Source organism: Danio aesculapii, chromosome 10 (genome assembly GCF_903798145.1).
Source record: "Danio aesculapii chromosome 10, fDanAes4.1, whole genome shotgun sequence".
Taxonomy (NCBI): Eukaryota; Metazoa; Chordata; class Actinopteri; order Cypriniformes; family Danionidae; genus Danio; species Danio aesculapii.
The window spans coordinates 20519853-20538107 of NC_079444.1; the positions used below are offsets into that span (position 1 = coordinate 20519853).

Sequence of the window (18255 nt, forward strand, 5' to 3'; positions counted from 1 at the left end):
GTTGAGGACTGGAGTTGGTGTCGGCGCTCCTAAACCCGAAGCCTATTTTATGTTGGTGATGTGCAGTAGGAGGTGGTTCAATGCTGACTTGCTCTGTGTCTAAAAGTTTTAAAGTTTTTCCTCATCCAAATCAAATTCAACTTATTGTCTCGGGAGGTTCCTTCTTCTGATCTAATTTAACACGTGTTCTTCACTGCCTTCGATATCTCACAATCCATCACATTTTATTTCTGACAGTTAAGCAACAAAAAAATATAATAAAGTTGGCATCTCAATGCACCATTTGGGTGTGATTGTGTATAAATGTATGTTTTTTGACTAACATTTTCCACTTCTGATTGCATTACTAGTGAGAAAATACAATTGTAGTAGTAGGTAGGTATCACTGAAGCTCTCTTCATTACGTTGTACATCATTAAATCGTTATGCAGTCTCAAAAATTTGTCAGGTACAGATGTGTCCTTTTCTGCATTTAACATCCCACAATCAATTCTGACAATTCTGAATTCTCCACTTTTGATAACGTTTCAAGACAAGACGTTTGTATTGATAAATATTCCCTTAGTTATCATCAAAACTCTCTATATTTTGTTGTAAATACTAAAGACTTTATGCTGTCCCAGAATTCTGTCTGAAATCAGTTTTGTCTGTCTGCATTATTATGGCAACAAAAATGCCATGCAACGAAAACCAACTGCTTTTGTAATAGCGAAAAGTTACGTTTTGCACCTCTAACAGGATTAAAATTCCAATATTAAGGAGTTTTGACTTTTATTTTTAGGAGTTTTTCATCTTTATTATATAGGACAGTGAAGTTGAGACAATGCATGGGGAGCAGAGAGAGAAAAGGATCACCAAAAGACCTCGAGCTTGGAATCGAACTCAGGACACAGTGAGCACCTCAGTCATACATGTCAGTGCAATTTACAACTAGGCTGTTGGCGCTAATATATTTCATTTTTATACACTAGCAAATAAGCACAAGGAGCCAGCAGGGCTATTCAATTGGAACCCAGCTCCTGAGGCAATTTATTCCAGCCCTCCAAATAATGTGACTAAAACATCAAAAAATTTTTTAGTTCAGTCGAAAAACGGCCGCTATAGTTCTGAAGTGACGTGCATCTTTTCAATACAGCACGAGCTGTTGTTGAAGGGTGCGCAGAGAGTGAGTCACCTGAAATTAGGCGAGTGGTGCGAGCAGACGAAAACATTTGGATATGTTTGTAGAAAAGGCCTTTTGTAAAATGCACTGATATCATTAATAGGAATGCAATGATTAGCCGATTTCACTATTTACTGCACTTAAATTTATAACGATTAATTAATCGTAAAGGCTTCTCAATGCCGCGTTTCTGTTGCAAGGAACAAAACAGCTGCAACAAAACAAAGTTATGCCAACTGTGCGCTAGTTTAAAGTTCCGGAGGCTAATACGCACGCACATTAGATTAACTGTAGCAGCAGGCCTTTCACATATTGCCCTTTTCCTTGCGCAAGTTCATTATTTCAAATGGAGACGTGCATATTGGGAACGGTGTGTGCACGGCTCGCAAGCGGACCTCCATGTGCACTCACTAGAAATGATCTCACGCTGTAGAGGTGAAAGTTGTGCATGGCTTTTAATACAATGTAAACAAAAGATACGTTAGACGAATTATTACAAATTATTAAAAAGATTTTGCATGTATGAAAGTAGAAAATAACAACACTTCATTTAAATTCTTAGCTAATATTTAGCTTAAATTAACATTAGACAAATACAATTTTTCTGTTTATTCTTATTTTTTATTTGTTTATTCATTATCACTCATGTTTAAATCAAAAACTTTTTCATTTATTTTTAAGTTCAAAGAGTGAAATGGACTATTGTTTGTTTTTTATTAATATTTTGAGCTGTATTTGGTTACTGAGCAGCAATAAACAACACTTTAAAATATAAGCTGTGATTTTCTAAACTAGAAGTGTTTTGAATTTAATAAATGCTTAATAATTGTGATAACCGTGAAACCATGATTATTCTTCAGGAGTATAGTTGTACAACCAAAATCTATAATCATTGCATCCCTAATAGTTATGCAGTTCGAAACATAACATATGACTGTGTCTGAATGTAGAAGAAGCCTACTTGAGCAATGCACTAATTTTGTTGTGCTTCGAAATACAACATTTGAATGTTTGTAAAAAAAACAGTGGTGTTATGTAGTTTCAAAATACAGCATTTTAACGTTTCAGTGTAGAAAAAGCCAACATGTGTGTCTTAAGGAGCCAAAATACAGCATATGAGCTCTTATATGCTGTTATGTCATCACTTATATTGCAAGTCATATCTCTTCGGCCCCTCACTTGGGATGCATTTCATGAACTGGCCCCCATGACAAACTAATTGAATAGCTCTGCAGTAGGGTATCTACTCTCCCTCCCCACTTGTTCTGCACATCGCCTATTGAGAAAATGTCCTGCATTTTCATCAAAAAATGTGTATAATTCCTTTTGCCTTTTTACGAAAGCCTTTTATTAACACATTGAAATCATTCAGCGTAGTGATGTGGAGCTGTAATGTGGTCGAGATCTGCCTTCTAGCTTTGATTTTGATTTTTGAATTTAAAATAGAGAGTGTCTCACTCAGTCTCAGTGGGCGTAAAAGGAAAAGCTCCAAGACTGGAGAATCAATCAGAGATCAGCTTCATGTGACCTGCTGGAGAGACACGAATGACTCATCTCTGACTAACCACACCTAGATGAACCGCAGATCCAGGATACCGAACACAAAGTCTGGAAGGAGCAATAAAACCAAGCGACAGTAGAGTTCATTGGCTTTATGGCAATCCTATTAGGCCCATCAGCCTGCGTACTTTATATCCCAGATAATCTGATTTGCGCTGAGTCCTGTTGTATGTTTCTCACACTTTTAGCTCAGACGCAAAGTAATGTATGACTTTTTTAACAGTAAACTTGTGTCCTTCAAGTTTTGCATGTCGCTACGTTGCAAAATTCAAGGTTGGTGATCTCTGACCTGCGAATTTGCATCATGTGAATGCGTGAACTCTCTAGACAGAAATGTAAAATATGGACCATCGTCTTGTTCATCTCACCCTTTTTTTGCAGCACAGTCCGATAGAATCTTGCATGCTCAAACTCTTTGTTTTACAAATCCATATCACTACGCTGAATGATTTCAGTTATATCACAGCCTTCAATTGTCGAAAATCAAATCAAAATGAAATGTTTTGAATGAGATGCGTAAGAAACTAGTCCTCCATATAGGAGATATAGATGGCAAACCTGACAAATGTGTTGAAATACCACATCTGAAGAATAGTTCAGAAGAATCTATTCTCTTTAATTTTGTAGACAACAGTAAACAGTGTAAGTACACACACTGTACATATTCATACCTAAAATGTGCACCCGGATGATGCACTTATTCAACTGATAAAACAAGATTGGAATGTTGGCCACAGCTTTGCTCACATAGCAGAAGGGTAGGAGCTAATAGGCATTAAAGTTAGATATTCATTCATTCATTTATTTTCTTTTAGGCTTAGTCCCTTTATTAATCTGGCTTCGCCACAGTGGAAAGAACCACCAAATTATCCAGCACATGTTTTACGCAGTGGATGCCCTTCCAGCTGCAGCCCATCACTGGGAAACATCCATACACACTCACTCACACTTCTGCTCACAGAGACATCAATAATTAGCGTATGAACCTCAACAACGGTGACAATTTAAAAAATGAACAAAACTCGCAAACATCACAAACGGGATACTAAAAGTGATAAAATCAACAACGTCAACATAAACAGCAGAATTAAAATCAAATAATGAAAACTGTAGCATTAATAAGCTATATAATGTATTCATACTGCAATGCATGCTGGGATTTTTGTACTTTGTCACACCCAGCAAGTGTAAGGTGTAGGACAGATCTGGGCCAGAATAAAAGCAAACTGTGGCCCAGAATAGGGTCAGTTCTGGTTCATTTAGTTGAATTCTGGCTAATATGTGGTATTGCTTTGGCTTATTTGTGGCCCAGATCTGACAAACAGGAGCAGACCGTCCTAGAGCCATCATTCCATGCGGTATGTGGTCCAGATGTAAGTGCCTGGTGTGGGCCGGATCTGGGCCAAAATAAAAGCAAACTGTGGCCCAGAATAGGGTCAGTTCTGGTTCATTTGGTTGAATTCTGGCTGATATGTGATATTGCTATGGCTTAATTGTGGCCCAGATCTGGCAAACAGGAGCGGACCGCCCAAGTGCCATCATTCCATGCAGTATGTGGGCCGGATTTGAGCCACATGAATTTTGCTAGCTGGGTATAGTCTAATGCCATGCATTCGCACACCAGTTGACAAGCGTAGTATTATTTGCACTTTGACAAGCTGGGTATCACACACCATAGAAAACAATGTTTAGCATTTTTAAAGTGTGTGCAAGACTCCCTTTAGTGTGGTAACCTTAGCATAAGTGGACATATTTACTCCTGTCCGTTGAATTATTAGGAAATCATGCACAGTTTTAATATAAAAAATGGCATGACCAAACAGACTAGATTATATAATTATTGAGGCTATTTAAGAAGAGAATAGATGAACAGAGGCTGTTTACTGTTTTACTGTTAACTGAACAACGCAATACTACAAAATATGACTTAATCATGAACAAAACACATCAGAGAGGACATTTTTTAGGTGAAATTTCTAGACTGATAAACAACACTTATTCTCTCATCATTAACTGTTAGAAAGACTATAATGTTACAAAATAATTATTTTAAATACAGATTAAACTGTTAAGTGCATTTCACAAATTAAAAAAATACATATGAATGTCTTCAGGGGTTTGAACAACAATGTTTGCACCATGAACAACAGACCAATGATTCCACAAACAGAGTTTCTTTATTTATTAAAGTAGCAGAATGAAAGTTTTGCTCTAGTTTTCATCCATTCTGGAACTTGCTAATCGAGCTCTGAGGCTATTTGCCTGACTCAGGTCAGTGTAAGTCCAGGCTCAAATAATACCACATAAAAGCCAAAGTGAATTATCCCTGTTCTGACCTAGGATCTATTATACAGTGTAAACACATTCATGTCACCTCCAAGCAGCATTAAACTGTGTGAGTAAAGACACCTATAGGCCATATTTACATCTAGCATCTAATTAAAATGAGTTAAACTGGTTTACAAGTAATTCCCATTTACACCTGCTTGTTATGTGTCTCTTCTGTCTACTTTTGACCACTTTCTGAGATGAGGGTCAAAGAATAGGTGTATAAATGGGCCTTTCCTGATCTTTTAAACTAATTTTGTCCAATAAAAGCAATTTACAAAAGGAGACAACAAATCAACACAAAAAGCACAAGCAGCTGATTGATTCCTGATTCATTTTTAATCAGAGTTATGGTGGTTTTGAATCCTTTAAAATTCATTTAATTAAAACATTGTCTGAGAGTTTGTAGACATTTGACTAGATGTTTATGTACTATGAAGCAATCCAATCAAATGCGTTTTTGACAGCCTCTGGAAATGGTCAAAAGTCACCAAGCTCAAAATATTCATCAGTATTTAGCACTGTTCACGTTTAATCAGAATAATAAAACATCCTAAAACCAGGCAACATATCGTAAACGCCACTTCAGATGCACTTTTGCAGCACCGTAAAAGTAAACAATAATCTATCTTTATATTAAATACAATTGGTAACAGCAGCCACAACATTCTTTAGAGTATGTATAACATGCACTCATTCCTCAAACTCATCCTAAAAATCTACCGCAAGCAGAACTTTGAAATCCAGGCTGAAAATGTATTTGTGAAACAAACTATTCCACCAGATTCGCTAAAATCATTCAACTTCCACTGATACAAGGTTAATCTTGTTACATAAATTCCATTTAAAATCACACTTTTCTGTCAAATTCATATAATAACAAATGCAAGACTGTCCAAAAAACATCTATAAACTCTAAATGCATTTTCCACAGAGACAAAAGCCAAACATTTCTGCATTAATGTCATCTAAATGTGTAATTATAATTTGTCCTACCTTTATTCCAACAGAGGAAATCACTGCTAAACACAAAGCAAGTGTGAGTGCTGTGACTGTGATGTTACAGTATTTTAGACTGAAAGCATATAAAGCAGCGTCTCCTCAGTCACCTTCCCATCCCTCTCGCTCCTGTTTTTCTTCTCTCCCTCCCTCCTTCTTTCCTTCTCGGCTCGGTGGGCGGAGCTCAACACGCTCGTCACTTCATTCAGATCAAATCATGCAAACGGGACGGTGTGCCGTGTACAAATCAATCATTTTGGGATTTAGAGGCTCGTCTAAATTCTGTAATATTAGAGAGGTTGAAAACACTGCGAGAATTACCTGTGAAATTTTAAATATTTAGTTGTTTTTTTAAGTAATTGCTTTCTCAGGCTAATAGATATAACATTTTTTTGAGGAAAAATGCTATTTTAAGGATAGAAATAAAAAGATTGACTTGAATTGTATTACTTTTGTTTAAATATCAGAAAAGAAGCAATGAAATTATTCTCAATGAGGTCATACGAATGAAACTTAATGAAAACATGTAGCATAATATTTATGAGGGAATTGTAATTATTTTTTATATAATTGTGGATTTTATGATATGGAAATAATAGGAGTGAAAAAATAAGCTTTAAAATTTTATGAACAATACTGCCGCCTTGTGGCAACAGGTAATACAACGCAGCTCTTTTTTTCTACAAAAGACCTTTTCATGCCGCAAAAGGTTATTTAGTACACATTTCTTGTTTTTTAAAGGTTTATTCAAGAAGGTTTCAGTGATGGTTTAAGTTCTACTTTAGATATTTTAAACTAAGAACAAATTATGTATGTAAGATTTATTTTATAGCTATTCATGTTAGTCTTATAAAAATCTATTTAATTTATATTTAAATTTAATCATTTGGTGGAGACTTTTATCTAAATAACTTATATAGAAGTAATCAAAGCAAAAAAAAAAAAAACATAAAAAAAAACAATGTAGCCTAATAATATTTTAGCTAGCTAGCAAGATAGACAGACAGGCAGACAGACAGGGATATAGAAAAGAGGGTGTTAGCAACAGTGTTAACAAAAAATATGAATTTTAAGATGATTCCTGATATTGAGATTTCTTGACATAATCTGGAGTAGTGAATTTTGGGTTTAGACCTAGTGATAGTTTTATTGGCAAACGCTGGTGGGTTGAATTTGATGCAAGCAGTCATTGGAAGCCAGTGTAAATTGACAAAAAGAAAAAGAGAGGATGGAACTTGCAATGCTTTCAATTAAAATAAAAAAATTATGAGAAAAGGTATGAGAAAATAAGACACCATTATCATTTATTTCACACATTTATGTGCCCCTTTTATGTCATAATAAAAGCTTTTCATTTTGTTTTGGAGGTCTCCTACAATAGGTTTACATACAGTTAAAGTCAAAAACTGTTTAGAGTTTCTCATTATACATGCTGCAGCATCAGCTTTTTCTCACAAAAAGAGTTTGATCAAGGATCCGGTTTCTCTAAACTAGAGCTGTCAAACTCAGTTCATAGAGGGCCTCATGTTTGCAGAGTTTAATTTCAACCCTGCTCCAATACCTGTAATTTTCAAATAAAAAAAAAACCCTGAAGAACATGACTGAAGTGTGTTTAATTAGGATTAAAGGTAAACTGTGTGTGGCTATGGCCCTCCAAGAAACCCATGCTGTGTCCCAGTTCACATCCTTAATACTCTTCGAAAATAGAATCATTTGTCCCAAATTACAGTATGTTGATATTAATATCCTAAAGTTATCCAGACTGCACGAAAAATCCATTAACTACAAACACAGATGAAAAATGTCAAACATGGCAGATGTATTAGACTGAGGTAGAGCAGTTCTAAATTACAGTTCTATTAATTAATATCTAACCTGATGAGAAATAGTTTAATTTCATCTGCAACAACACTCTGATGTTTTAGAAAACTACATTTGTTCATTACATTTCAAATGCTACATTATGCAAACACATGATTTCTCTACATGAAAGATGCGTGAATGACAGATTAGGTTGCCAATATGGTAGGAAATTAAATATAAAATAAATGTGGAAGGTGTTAACTTTGACAGCATGACTGGCAGGGGCCGTTAAATGGTGACAGTATGAAAGACTAAGCAACTTACAGATGAAATTATGATGAAGTAGTAGAAGTACACACTCAAAAGATTTTTGCATAGACTACATCCTATCGGCCCATAGTGTAAACAGGTGAACTGGGAGACAGTGTGAGTTTTATTGCCCTCCAAGCTGATTGGTCAGATAATGGTGCAGCTTGCTGTGACTGTTCAACCACTAACAGCACGTGTCTAAAACCATTTCCCATGTCTGAATTTCAGCACATGTAGACACAGAGACACAAACAGTAACTATGCTTTAAGTTTTACTGTAGCAATTTGAGTCTGAATCATTCTCTACAGCAAATCAAGCCAAACTCTAACAGGTTTCAGGCAATATCTACACTATTCCGGAAAATTCTGAAACAGCATTTATATCTAAAAACGCTCAATACCCACATTTTCGTTTTCAATCAATTCCTAAAAGCGGGTCACCCCTGTCCGCTTTAATTTTCATGCATTCATTTTCATTTGATGTACTTTACAGCTTTTTGAATTTGTCAAGGAAAAAGCATCAAGTTTTTGAAATGAACCAACAGTGAGGTGGACTCGTTGTATAAATTATAAAGAGTATAAAGCTGTGAAAAAAAGTGAGGCTATAGACTGGGAGAAGTGCCAAAAACACAGCTCTGAGTAAACATTCAGTGACCTTTGAGGAAAGGTAATCTGGAGCATACTGACATTAATCTTTAACTATGGTATCAAATGGAGAGCATCCAAAACAGCTGCTGTACCATGTCCTCCTCCATTGTGTCCGAATTGGTCACATGATCAAAAAATACACCAAACACCAAAAATTTTCATACAGCAACTAAAAAAAACAGCGTATTTAAATTTATACACTTTTGAGAGCACTTTTTCAAAAAGATGCAATTTCGTGCCTAAAAAACAGTGTCAGTGACTACGTTTACATGGACACCAATAATATGATATTAATATGATTAAGACAATACTCTGATTAAGAGTCTACCATGTACACAGCGGTTTTTGATTAATTTAATCAGATTAAAGCCATAATCGAACTGAACAAAAATTGAATTAAGACATTTTAGTCGCATTATTGAAGTCCTGTACAGACATTCAAACACCGCAATCAAACTATTACCGTCATGTAGGACTTTCGCTGCATTGTGCGACAGAATAGTCTATACACATATGGCTGTTTGATACTATTCTCTGCAGCTAGAGTAAAGAACCACAGACACCTTCAATGCAAAACGCAGAGGGTTTTTCCCCCCCCATACAGCCTGCGGTATCAAACTCCATTAAAACAACACTCTTCCATCAGTTCAAACTAGAGATCTGCGCGGGACTACATTTTTTTTAGTTTTAGCCCAAACCCGACCGCTCCTGCTTATATTCAGCATTTGTTGTCCCGCTGCCCGACCCAACGCATTTTCTACCCGCTGCGCCCGTTCCCGCTAATTGGGGGGGAGGGGGGCGAAATTGAAAACCACCCTATAACAAGCCTATAACAAGCTGTCTGTATAAACACACACACACACATAAGCACCAAGCAAGTGATACACACACAGAGAGCATCACGCTCTCTCATTCACACACACACACACACACACACGCACACACACACACAGACACACACACACAGACAGACAGACAGACAGCACAAAGCTCTCTCTCTCATTTGCACACACACACACACACACACAGACAGCAACAATCAAGCTAAACACAGCATCACGCTCTCTCATTCACACACATACATACGCATGCTCGCTCGCTCGGGAGTCAGGAGCGATATTGTTAGACCGCCCAAAATTACACCAGTTACAGACCACTCCCGTGCTTTATTCTGAAATTTAGTCCAACACCGCAAGAAATCTGGTCGGCCCCGTGGCTCTCGCAGTACAGCCGCGGGAATGCAGACCTCTAGTTCATACTCGCATCCAATATCTCTTTTGTCACGGGGGGCATGCATGAAATGTTCCTGAATGAAGGTGAAAGTTCCAAACTGCAGTTAAAGTCAACAAATTAAAAAAGAAGCACCCAAAATTACATGAAACTCTGGAGGAAATGTGGATGGCGTGTTGACGCAATGACGTTAATCGAATTATGTGCTATAACATGTAAACCGGGATCATGAAAAGAACATTCAAAAAGACATTCAACTCATATAAACATCTTAATCATATTATTGTCTTCTTTAGATTAAGGCAAATAATTAGATTACTGATGCTCATGTAAACACAGTCATTGTGGACGGAAGAAAAAAAACTGAGAAAATTTGAGAAAATGAGAATGTATTATTGTGGACATGGCCTCGGCTACAACTACAGTGTTTTAGCATCAAAACAAACAGACAGCAGATGGAAAACTGTAGATGTGTGCAGATTTGTGCAGGACGTAAAACTGAATTACTCACTCATTTCAGGGAATTCAGAATAAATTCTTTCATTAACTCCTTGTATTCTGTAATTTCACCTGTGAAACTCTGCATTTACATTCACAAAGTGCTACATTACACACTACAGGCAATAAACTCTTTAAAAAGTACAATGAATAATAAAAATTTCAAAAATGTGAATTAAAAAGTAAGCAAAACATTATGAAAAAATCTAAGGGGGTGTTTTCCACCAAGCAATTTTGTGTTTAATAGATGTCAAATAAACATCTAAAAATTAATGTCCTGGATAAAATAAGGCTGAATTTGCTCTGTCGTGCTGAAAATCAAATAGACATCTAACAATAGTCCTAAACTAGACTAGTAGTGATCAAATAGACAGACTTCACATGAGTAGTACACTGGTCCCTTGTTATTCGAGGGAGTTACATTCCAAAAGTAAACCGCAATAGGCGAAATTCGTGAAGTAGTCAGCTTTATTTTTTACAATTATTATAGATATTTTAAGGCTGTATAACCCCTCACTACACACGTCATACACTTTTATCAGACAGGCATTAATATTAATATTTTTACACTTTTCTCTTGTTTAAACACTCTCAAAGTTCAAACTTTCGTAAAAAATAAGTCCGGTATTATAGAATGAAACCAAAGATCAAAACCTGTTGTCTAGCATAAACATCCAGCGTAATGTTCTTTTTCCTGCAGTCACTGATCCACAAAACTAAAGCAGACTCCATCCTTAAGGGGGTCGCACACCGGATGCGCCGTGCACATGACAGTTGGAAGTAATGCACACCGAATGCACACATTCGCATGTTATTTAAAATGAAATTATTCAGATGGCGCTCTGTGGTGCGGCAGAAATATGAACAGTGTCCTGAGTCGTAGCTGGCCACCGCAGATAGCTGCCGACTTGCGGCGCCGGCCTGTGTACCCTGATATAAAACTATGTTTACAGTTTTAAAATGCAAGTCTTCTTTAAGTGAACAATTAATCCCCCTAAGTTAATCCACTGAAAAAAAAGAGTTTGTTTTGGTAATCTTCAACCAAATTCTGACTAATTGCATCTGTGTTTGTAGTGGCGGTCCTTTCTGTATGCGTCAGTTTAAAGGCTTAAGTTACAATATTTTTAACCACACCCCACTTACCGTTCGTTTGCTATGAGCCAATGATGCACAAAAAGCAGGCCCCGCCCCCTGCTCAGTATTCCGTTTCAGTTGGAAGCAAATCAACATACTGAAATAAAAGTCTCAGCAACTTTCCATTCATGCCAACTTTGACAAAGCTGTCAGCTACTAGCCTGGCATGCAAAATACAGCAGTTTCAGTCATTTTGCTGATCTGTCTGAACAGAGGTCATCTGCACTAAAGTTGCCCTATATCTGTTCATTCTGGGATGTTTGTCACTGGCTCTGTGTCAGGACTCACCTGAATGGGGCATCATATGGGTGGCAGTTGCTTTGGCCTGTTGCAGAGCTGAAACCCAGCGCTGGCACTCGCCCTCTGAATAGGCCTTGAGGTGGTAGCTCCGCCCACCACTCGTCAACACAAAGTGACAGGTGTCGCCTACTTCTATGTGCACCGTCGCCAAGGTAATTGTGCCACGGCAGGTGTGTGCCATCTCCGCTTGAGTCCTGAAGATAAATTTGCATACACACAAACACACAAGCCACACAAGTTAAAAGAGCAACTAGAGGAAATTAATACTATCAGATTGACACATGAACACACATATATACACACAATGGAGACTGACATATGAGCCATCATTGTGTGCGCTGAAGATGAGGAAAATAACTGCTTATATTGAAGTTAATTAAATAATTTGTGTAAAAAAATATAAGTAAATGTATTAATGTGTTCACATTTATTTATTTAGCAGATGCTTTATTTAAAGTAACATGAAGGATGATGAGGATGATAAAAGCACTTCAAATCACCAGAAAAGCAACAATTTTGGTTATTTTTGCATTGTGCACTTTTTTTTTTATTCTCAAATTTTTTTTTTAATAATTATTTGTATTAACCCTTGCGCACTGTTCGAATTTACTACCCTGTTCAGGATGAAAACATCCAGTGAATTAAACTGCTATAAAAGAATCAGATATATATTTATTCCTCTTTTTTGCGTAAGTCTTTTAATCAACCTCAGTCATGATCAAACTACTAAATGTTTTTAGAAATTACAGGATTTTAACTGTTTAATTGTCAAATTCACAAATTATGTAATTGATTTGATGAAAAAATAGCTAAGATTTTCAATATAAAAAGTAATTGTGGATGGTTTTTTTTACCTTTTATCACAGTCATGGACTTAGTAACAATTAGTAACAACAATGTCTCTGATGCATTGTTAGATTTTCATTTTTTCTCCCTAATTTACTGTTTATGGCTGTTTTTGCCACATTGACTCTCATTATAACCACATATGAAGGTGCATAAATACAGTCTTTGTTTTTGTTTACTCCATGTAGTTCTGAGAGCTGAGATGCATATTTAGATTTTCTCAGACACATCCAGGTAAATGGGTACAGGTCACTCTCACACACACACATACACACACTTTAATTTGCTGTTATACTCCATATAAAATCCAGAAACTAAGCTTTTTTTTTGCACACGCCTATCTAAAGGGTTAATGGTGCCAACTAATGATCAACAGTAAAAATTACTTAAAAAGTACAACCTTCTAAACAAAAAAAAAACACCAGCAATCAAAAATGCATGATTAAAAATGTGGTTATAATGGCAGTCAATAGGGCAAAAACAGCCACCAACAGTAAATAGGGAGAAAAAAATTAAAGTCAATCGCAAACAATGCATCAAAGGCAATGTTGTTTCACATGTCCAAGACTTTGATAAAAGGTAAAAAAATCTAGTCCACAATTACTTTTTATATACAAATACGTCATTTTGTGTGTTTTTTTCACCAAATCAGTGACATCGTTTATAAATTTGGCAATTAAAGAGTTAAAGTCCTGTCATTTTCTTAACAATTTGGTAGTTTGGATCAGGAATGAGGATGATTAACAGAATTATGCAAAAAATGGAAAAAATTGTTTATCTGATGCATTTTTACAGCAGTTTAATTTAGTGGATGTTTTCATGTTGAACACAACAAAAGGGTAGTAAATTTGAAGAGAGGGTATCGTTGAGTTCTTTCAAAGTCGAAAATTTCAAAGCATTTTCGCAAAATATGTGTCAAAATAATATTCGTCACCAATAATTATTTTGCTAGCTAAAACGCCAAATTAAGACACAAAATCACCCCAGAGTGGATGAAAACATCCACAAAAGCACATAAGGGTTAAATATCCTGTAAAAAAATAAATAACGTTTTTAAACATTTAATAATAATTCAATAATGAATAAAAATTCCTTTTTAATGTTATGGATGAATATGTTATCATTAATAAATACAGAGCATTTGAGTGCAAATACTTATATTATTATTGAGGGCCACGTTTGTGCTAAAGGTATTTTGATTACATTCTAACTATTCACAGTGAATGCATAAAAAATTTTATTTCATATTTTAATATATGTCTCTTTATTATTAATCTTTGAGTATTGCAGTTATTGAATGTAATATGCTTATAATTGAGACTTCATTATAATTATTTTGTAAAGAAAATATATTTGCTTAATATTTTTAGTAGGGAATTTATTATTGTAAGTAAAAATTGTAATAAAGATTTATTTTACTATTATTATTAAAATGATAACATGTGAGTTTATTATACAATTGTACTCAAAAATAACTGTTATTATAAGAATTATTATATTTATTGTTAATTTAATTAAGCAAAAACACATTTTGTTTTTATTATTGAGTAGAATTTTAAGAGTATTTATGTTTTATTTAATTTCCTTTGACTTAGTCCCTTTATTAATCCAGAATCGTCACAGCAGAATGATCCGCCTACTATTCTGGCATATACTTTATGCAGCGGATGCACTTCCAGCCACAACCCAGTACTGGGAAACACCCATCCACACTTGCAATCACACAAAATCATACACTACGAATAATTTAGCTCATCCAATTCACCTATAGCGCATGTCTTTGGACTGAGCCACCGTGCTGCCCCGATTTATGTTTTATTATGAGTGAATTTATTATTGAAAATACTTATTAAAGTCAAATTCATATTTTATGATTGCATTCATTTTTGTAATTGTGTAGAATATAAAAATTAAGGTGTTATTATTGTTAGCAGAAATATTATTATTGTAAAATAACACATTATGTACTCAATGCACTTCTATTTGAGGCCATTGAATATATTACATTACATTTTGTTTATATTTTATCAGCACACTAGATATCAGCATTGCCACTGACCACTGAAAAGAAACATCAACAAACTGGTCATATATTACAGGCATTCTGAGTCCAACAGTGCTGAATCAGAGCATCATTAATAACAAATCCATATAAATCCCGATCCACTGCAGCACTAGCGTAACATTTACAGCTGCATTACAGTCTGACACTGGAAAACAACACAGCCGTGGTGTCTTTAACAAGAAGAGTATAAACACAATCAACATTTGACAATAATATCAGTTACTGCATATTCAAACTATATAATCAGGCCATTTTCATTTTAAGGAATTTTTTTCATGTTCCTTATCAAATTAAAGCAAATGTATGACTTTGAGCATTTAAACTGCTTTGTAGTGTTAAACAGCACAATATGTTCCTTGAAATATCTTAAATGAGGAGATGTTTTATACTGCATTGGCTGTGGATTTAAGGAAATAATGTTTAGAAATCCTATTCATTTTTCTGCTTAAGACCTCAATGAATCATCAGGAGCCACTGATGCCTCTCTGTTTGTTTGTTTTTGTTTATTTATTTATTTATTTATTTTTACTCGCAACGTGTCGGTTGCCATTGACATGCATTTTATGAATCATCAAGCACAGATTCAGCTAAAAATCTAATTTAATGTCCCACTAAAGAAGAAAGGATGGCCTGAGAGTTAATGAAATTAACAAGCTTCATTTTTGAAGGAACTAATTTAATACTTTTCTCAGGATTGTTACTATTTTGCTAACTATTTTGATAGTGATATAACCTTTTTTTTAAATGTAATGTTCATGTCTTTTTTTGACCCTGATGCATAATGGAGGACCAGTCAAATATAGCCTAATTTTGATACATGGTTTTATAGTGTAAGCTGAAATCTAATTAGCTTTTTACCATATCTCACACACTTTTGTGTCAGAATTTTGCTAATGTATAAATTTATCAATGCATAAAACATAAATGTATACATTTTTGGTGCTTTTTCATTAGTGAAAATAAACAAATAAATAAATAAATAAATAAATAAATAAATAAATAAATGAATAAATAAATAAATGTAAACAATTAAATTCTGAAAAAAATCTGTCCTTATTAATTCACCCTTGACATGTTTCAAACCTCACTCAAAAAATATTTTTGCTGCTTGTTCAGTCTACCTAATTATAATGAGGTGAATCAGAACAATTCTTGAAGGTTTTTCTGGGATTACTTAATTGTTTAACGTTCAATCACCTTAAATTTGTAAAAACAACTAAGTTAACGTAATTGATTCATGTTAAGACAACATAAAGGAGATGTGTGGAACCCTGCATTTTTTACAGTGCTGTTTGATTGGCTTTCTTCTGTTCAACACAAAAGAAGATATTTTGAAGCTGGAAACCTGTAACCATTGACTGCCATAGAAAAGCAAATACTACAGAAGTCAATGCTTACAGTTTTGCAACATTCTTTAAAAATATATGTTGTGTTCAACAGAACAAAAAATTATTAGGGACAAGTGATGGGTGAAAAAATGATGACACAAATCTCCTTTTTTTGGGTGAGCCAAGGGGATTCAGGTGGTTCAGAAGACCCACCCCTCACTGACAAAGGTCAAGAATTTTTCCCATACATGAGCTCATTAATCCTATTTTGACTGCTATACCATCATAAATAATGAAAATAACCCATTGAAAAAGGCTTTAAGACCAAGCTAAATCTTTTGTTGGCTGTTGCTTCGGCGTGACTTTAGCTAATCAGTTTTGTTCAATGCTAACAAACATTTTACTTTTATAATCTGATGTAAGTGAAGTTTTCTTTCACTGTATTTTTTTTTAAATAGAGAAAACATTTTACAAATAACTTTTATTCTAAATCTTGGACCTTATTCTTGAAACAAAAAAAGGTGTGAAGCACCAAAAGCGGCCCATATTGAATTAATTTGAATATATTTTGGCGATTGTTGCTATCTATAAACTTTCAAATTCAGGCTTGAAAAATCGTGACTCTACATAACAAAAGCTCTACATTATATTTTATTATTATTATTATGTTTTAATTGTTTTTTTATTTATTGAAATGGCCAAATTCTGACTGCAGGACAGTTGAATGTGCTGGCCAGTTTGTTATTTGCCTAATAAATGACAATAGGCTAGTTTTTAAATGAAAACATTTACAGATTTTTCTAATGATATATGATTTGTTAAATTTGTATTATAAAAATAAGTATTTTTCATATTTCTTTATTGTAAATCTTTAGGAAATATTTTGGTATATCAAAAAGTGGTTATGATGACCATCCGACAAACTAAAAAAATACTGCTTAAAATGTCACTAAAATGCAGTATTTAAATTTAAATAGTTAAATGGAAAATAAGGCAAATAACTGCAAAAAGAATTTGCACATTTCCACATTTTGAGAAGAAACAATCCCCAGGCTGGCCTATTCTACACCTTCGATTTTCCCATATTCACCTATCAACGAGAAGTTGCTAATCAAACACAGTGTGGCTTTGGTTGACAAAATATTAAGTTATGATTCTTCTGACTACAAAATTTTTGCGAATTTTAAAGTATTATGCCTGTCAAGTGATAAAATTGAGGTAAATATTACTCATTTTCCAAGCACTACGCTGTTTTAAGGTGTTTCTTGGCTACAGGTGAAGGCTGGAAACTTGATCTAGTTGCTTCAGATGTCCCCATTACTAATTATAAACAGCTGAGACATTGTTTCATGACGGACAGCCAAAAAAGGATTAGTCTTATAAGCTGGCAACGGAGCCCACAGGTGCCTTTTCATTAAAACTTTTGCCACGCAGGCTGTCAAATTACGTGAACGAGCCGAGGTGACACAGCAAAGTCACGCGCTCCTCGTGCGCATCACGTACCTGTAGTAGGACAGGAGGCCGTTGCTCAGCACGAACCACCGGCGCTGGTACCCCTTCAGGTAGTTGGTCCATTTAAAGAGCCATCCTTTATAAGTGTCCGGACCGGGACCCTGGACACCTGAAGGAGACGGAAGAGTCCGCACCACCAGCTCGGTCATGTTGCGCGGTCACGAGCACTGCTGTCTGTTCGCGCGCGCGACACCTTCTTTACACCCGCGCGTTCCCAGGTTCACATGCAGGGATGCAACACGAGCGAGGAGTCAAATCTGCGGTCACGGAGAGGAGAGCGGAGGAGAGGAGAGAAGAGGCGGCGCTTCTGTCAGAAAATATGGCAAACTGATGCTGCTGAGGGAAACACAGCTGATGACGTAGATCTATCGCGGACGCACATATTGCTGAGAATCTGCTATATGACGTAAAGACATTAGTGAGGAGAATGCTTTTAAAAGATCAAGTGTGCATCCCGAGATAAGCTTGACGGCGGATCCGGGCCGATATCGGATACAGTCTTGATCCTTGCATTATGGCCTTTGGCCGTTGCA

At 35.5% G+C, this 18255-nt stretch overlaps 1 protein-coding gene across 1 annotated transcript in view; it reads right to left on the reverse strand.

The window, feature by feature from the left end:
• osbp2a (oxysterol binding protein 2a) overlaps positions 1-18201 on the reverse strand; it is a 42265-nt gene extending 24064 nt beyond the window's left edge. Inside the window, exons 1-2 of the mRNA XM_056467355.1 lie at positions 17714-18201; positions 11960-12165 (exon numbers count right to left, since the gene is read on the reverse strand). Coding sequence (XP_056323330.1) covers positions 11960-12165; positions 17714-17871 — 364 coding nt within the window. The 5' untranslated portion in view covers positions 17872-18201. The remainder of the gene's footprint in view (positions 1-11959; positions 12166-17713) is intronic.
• Positions 18202-18255: the final 54 nt, after the last annotated feature.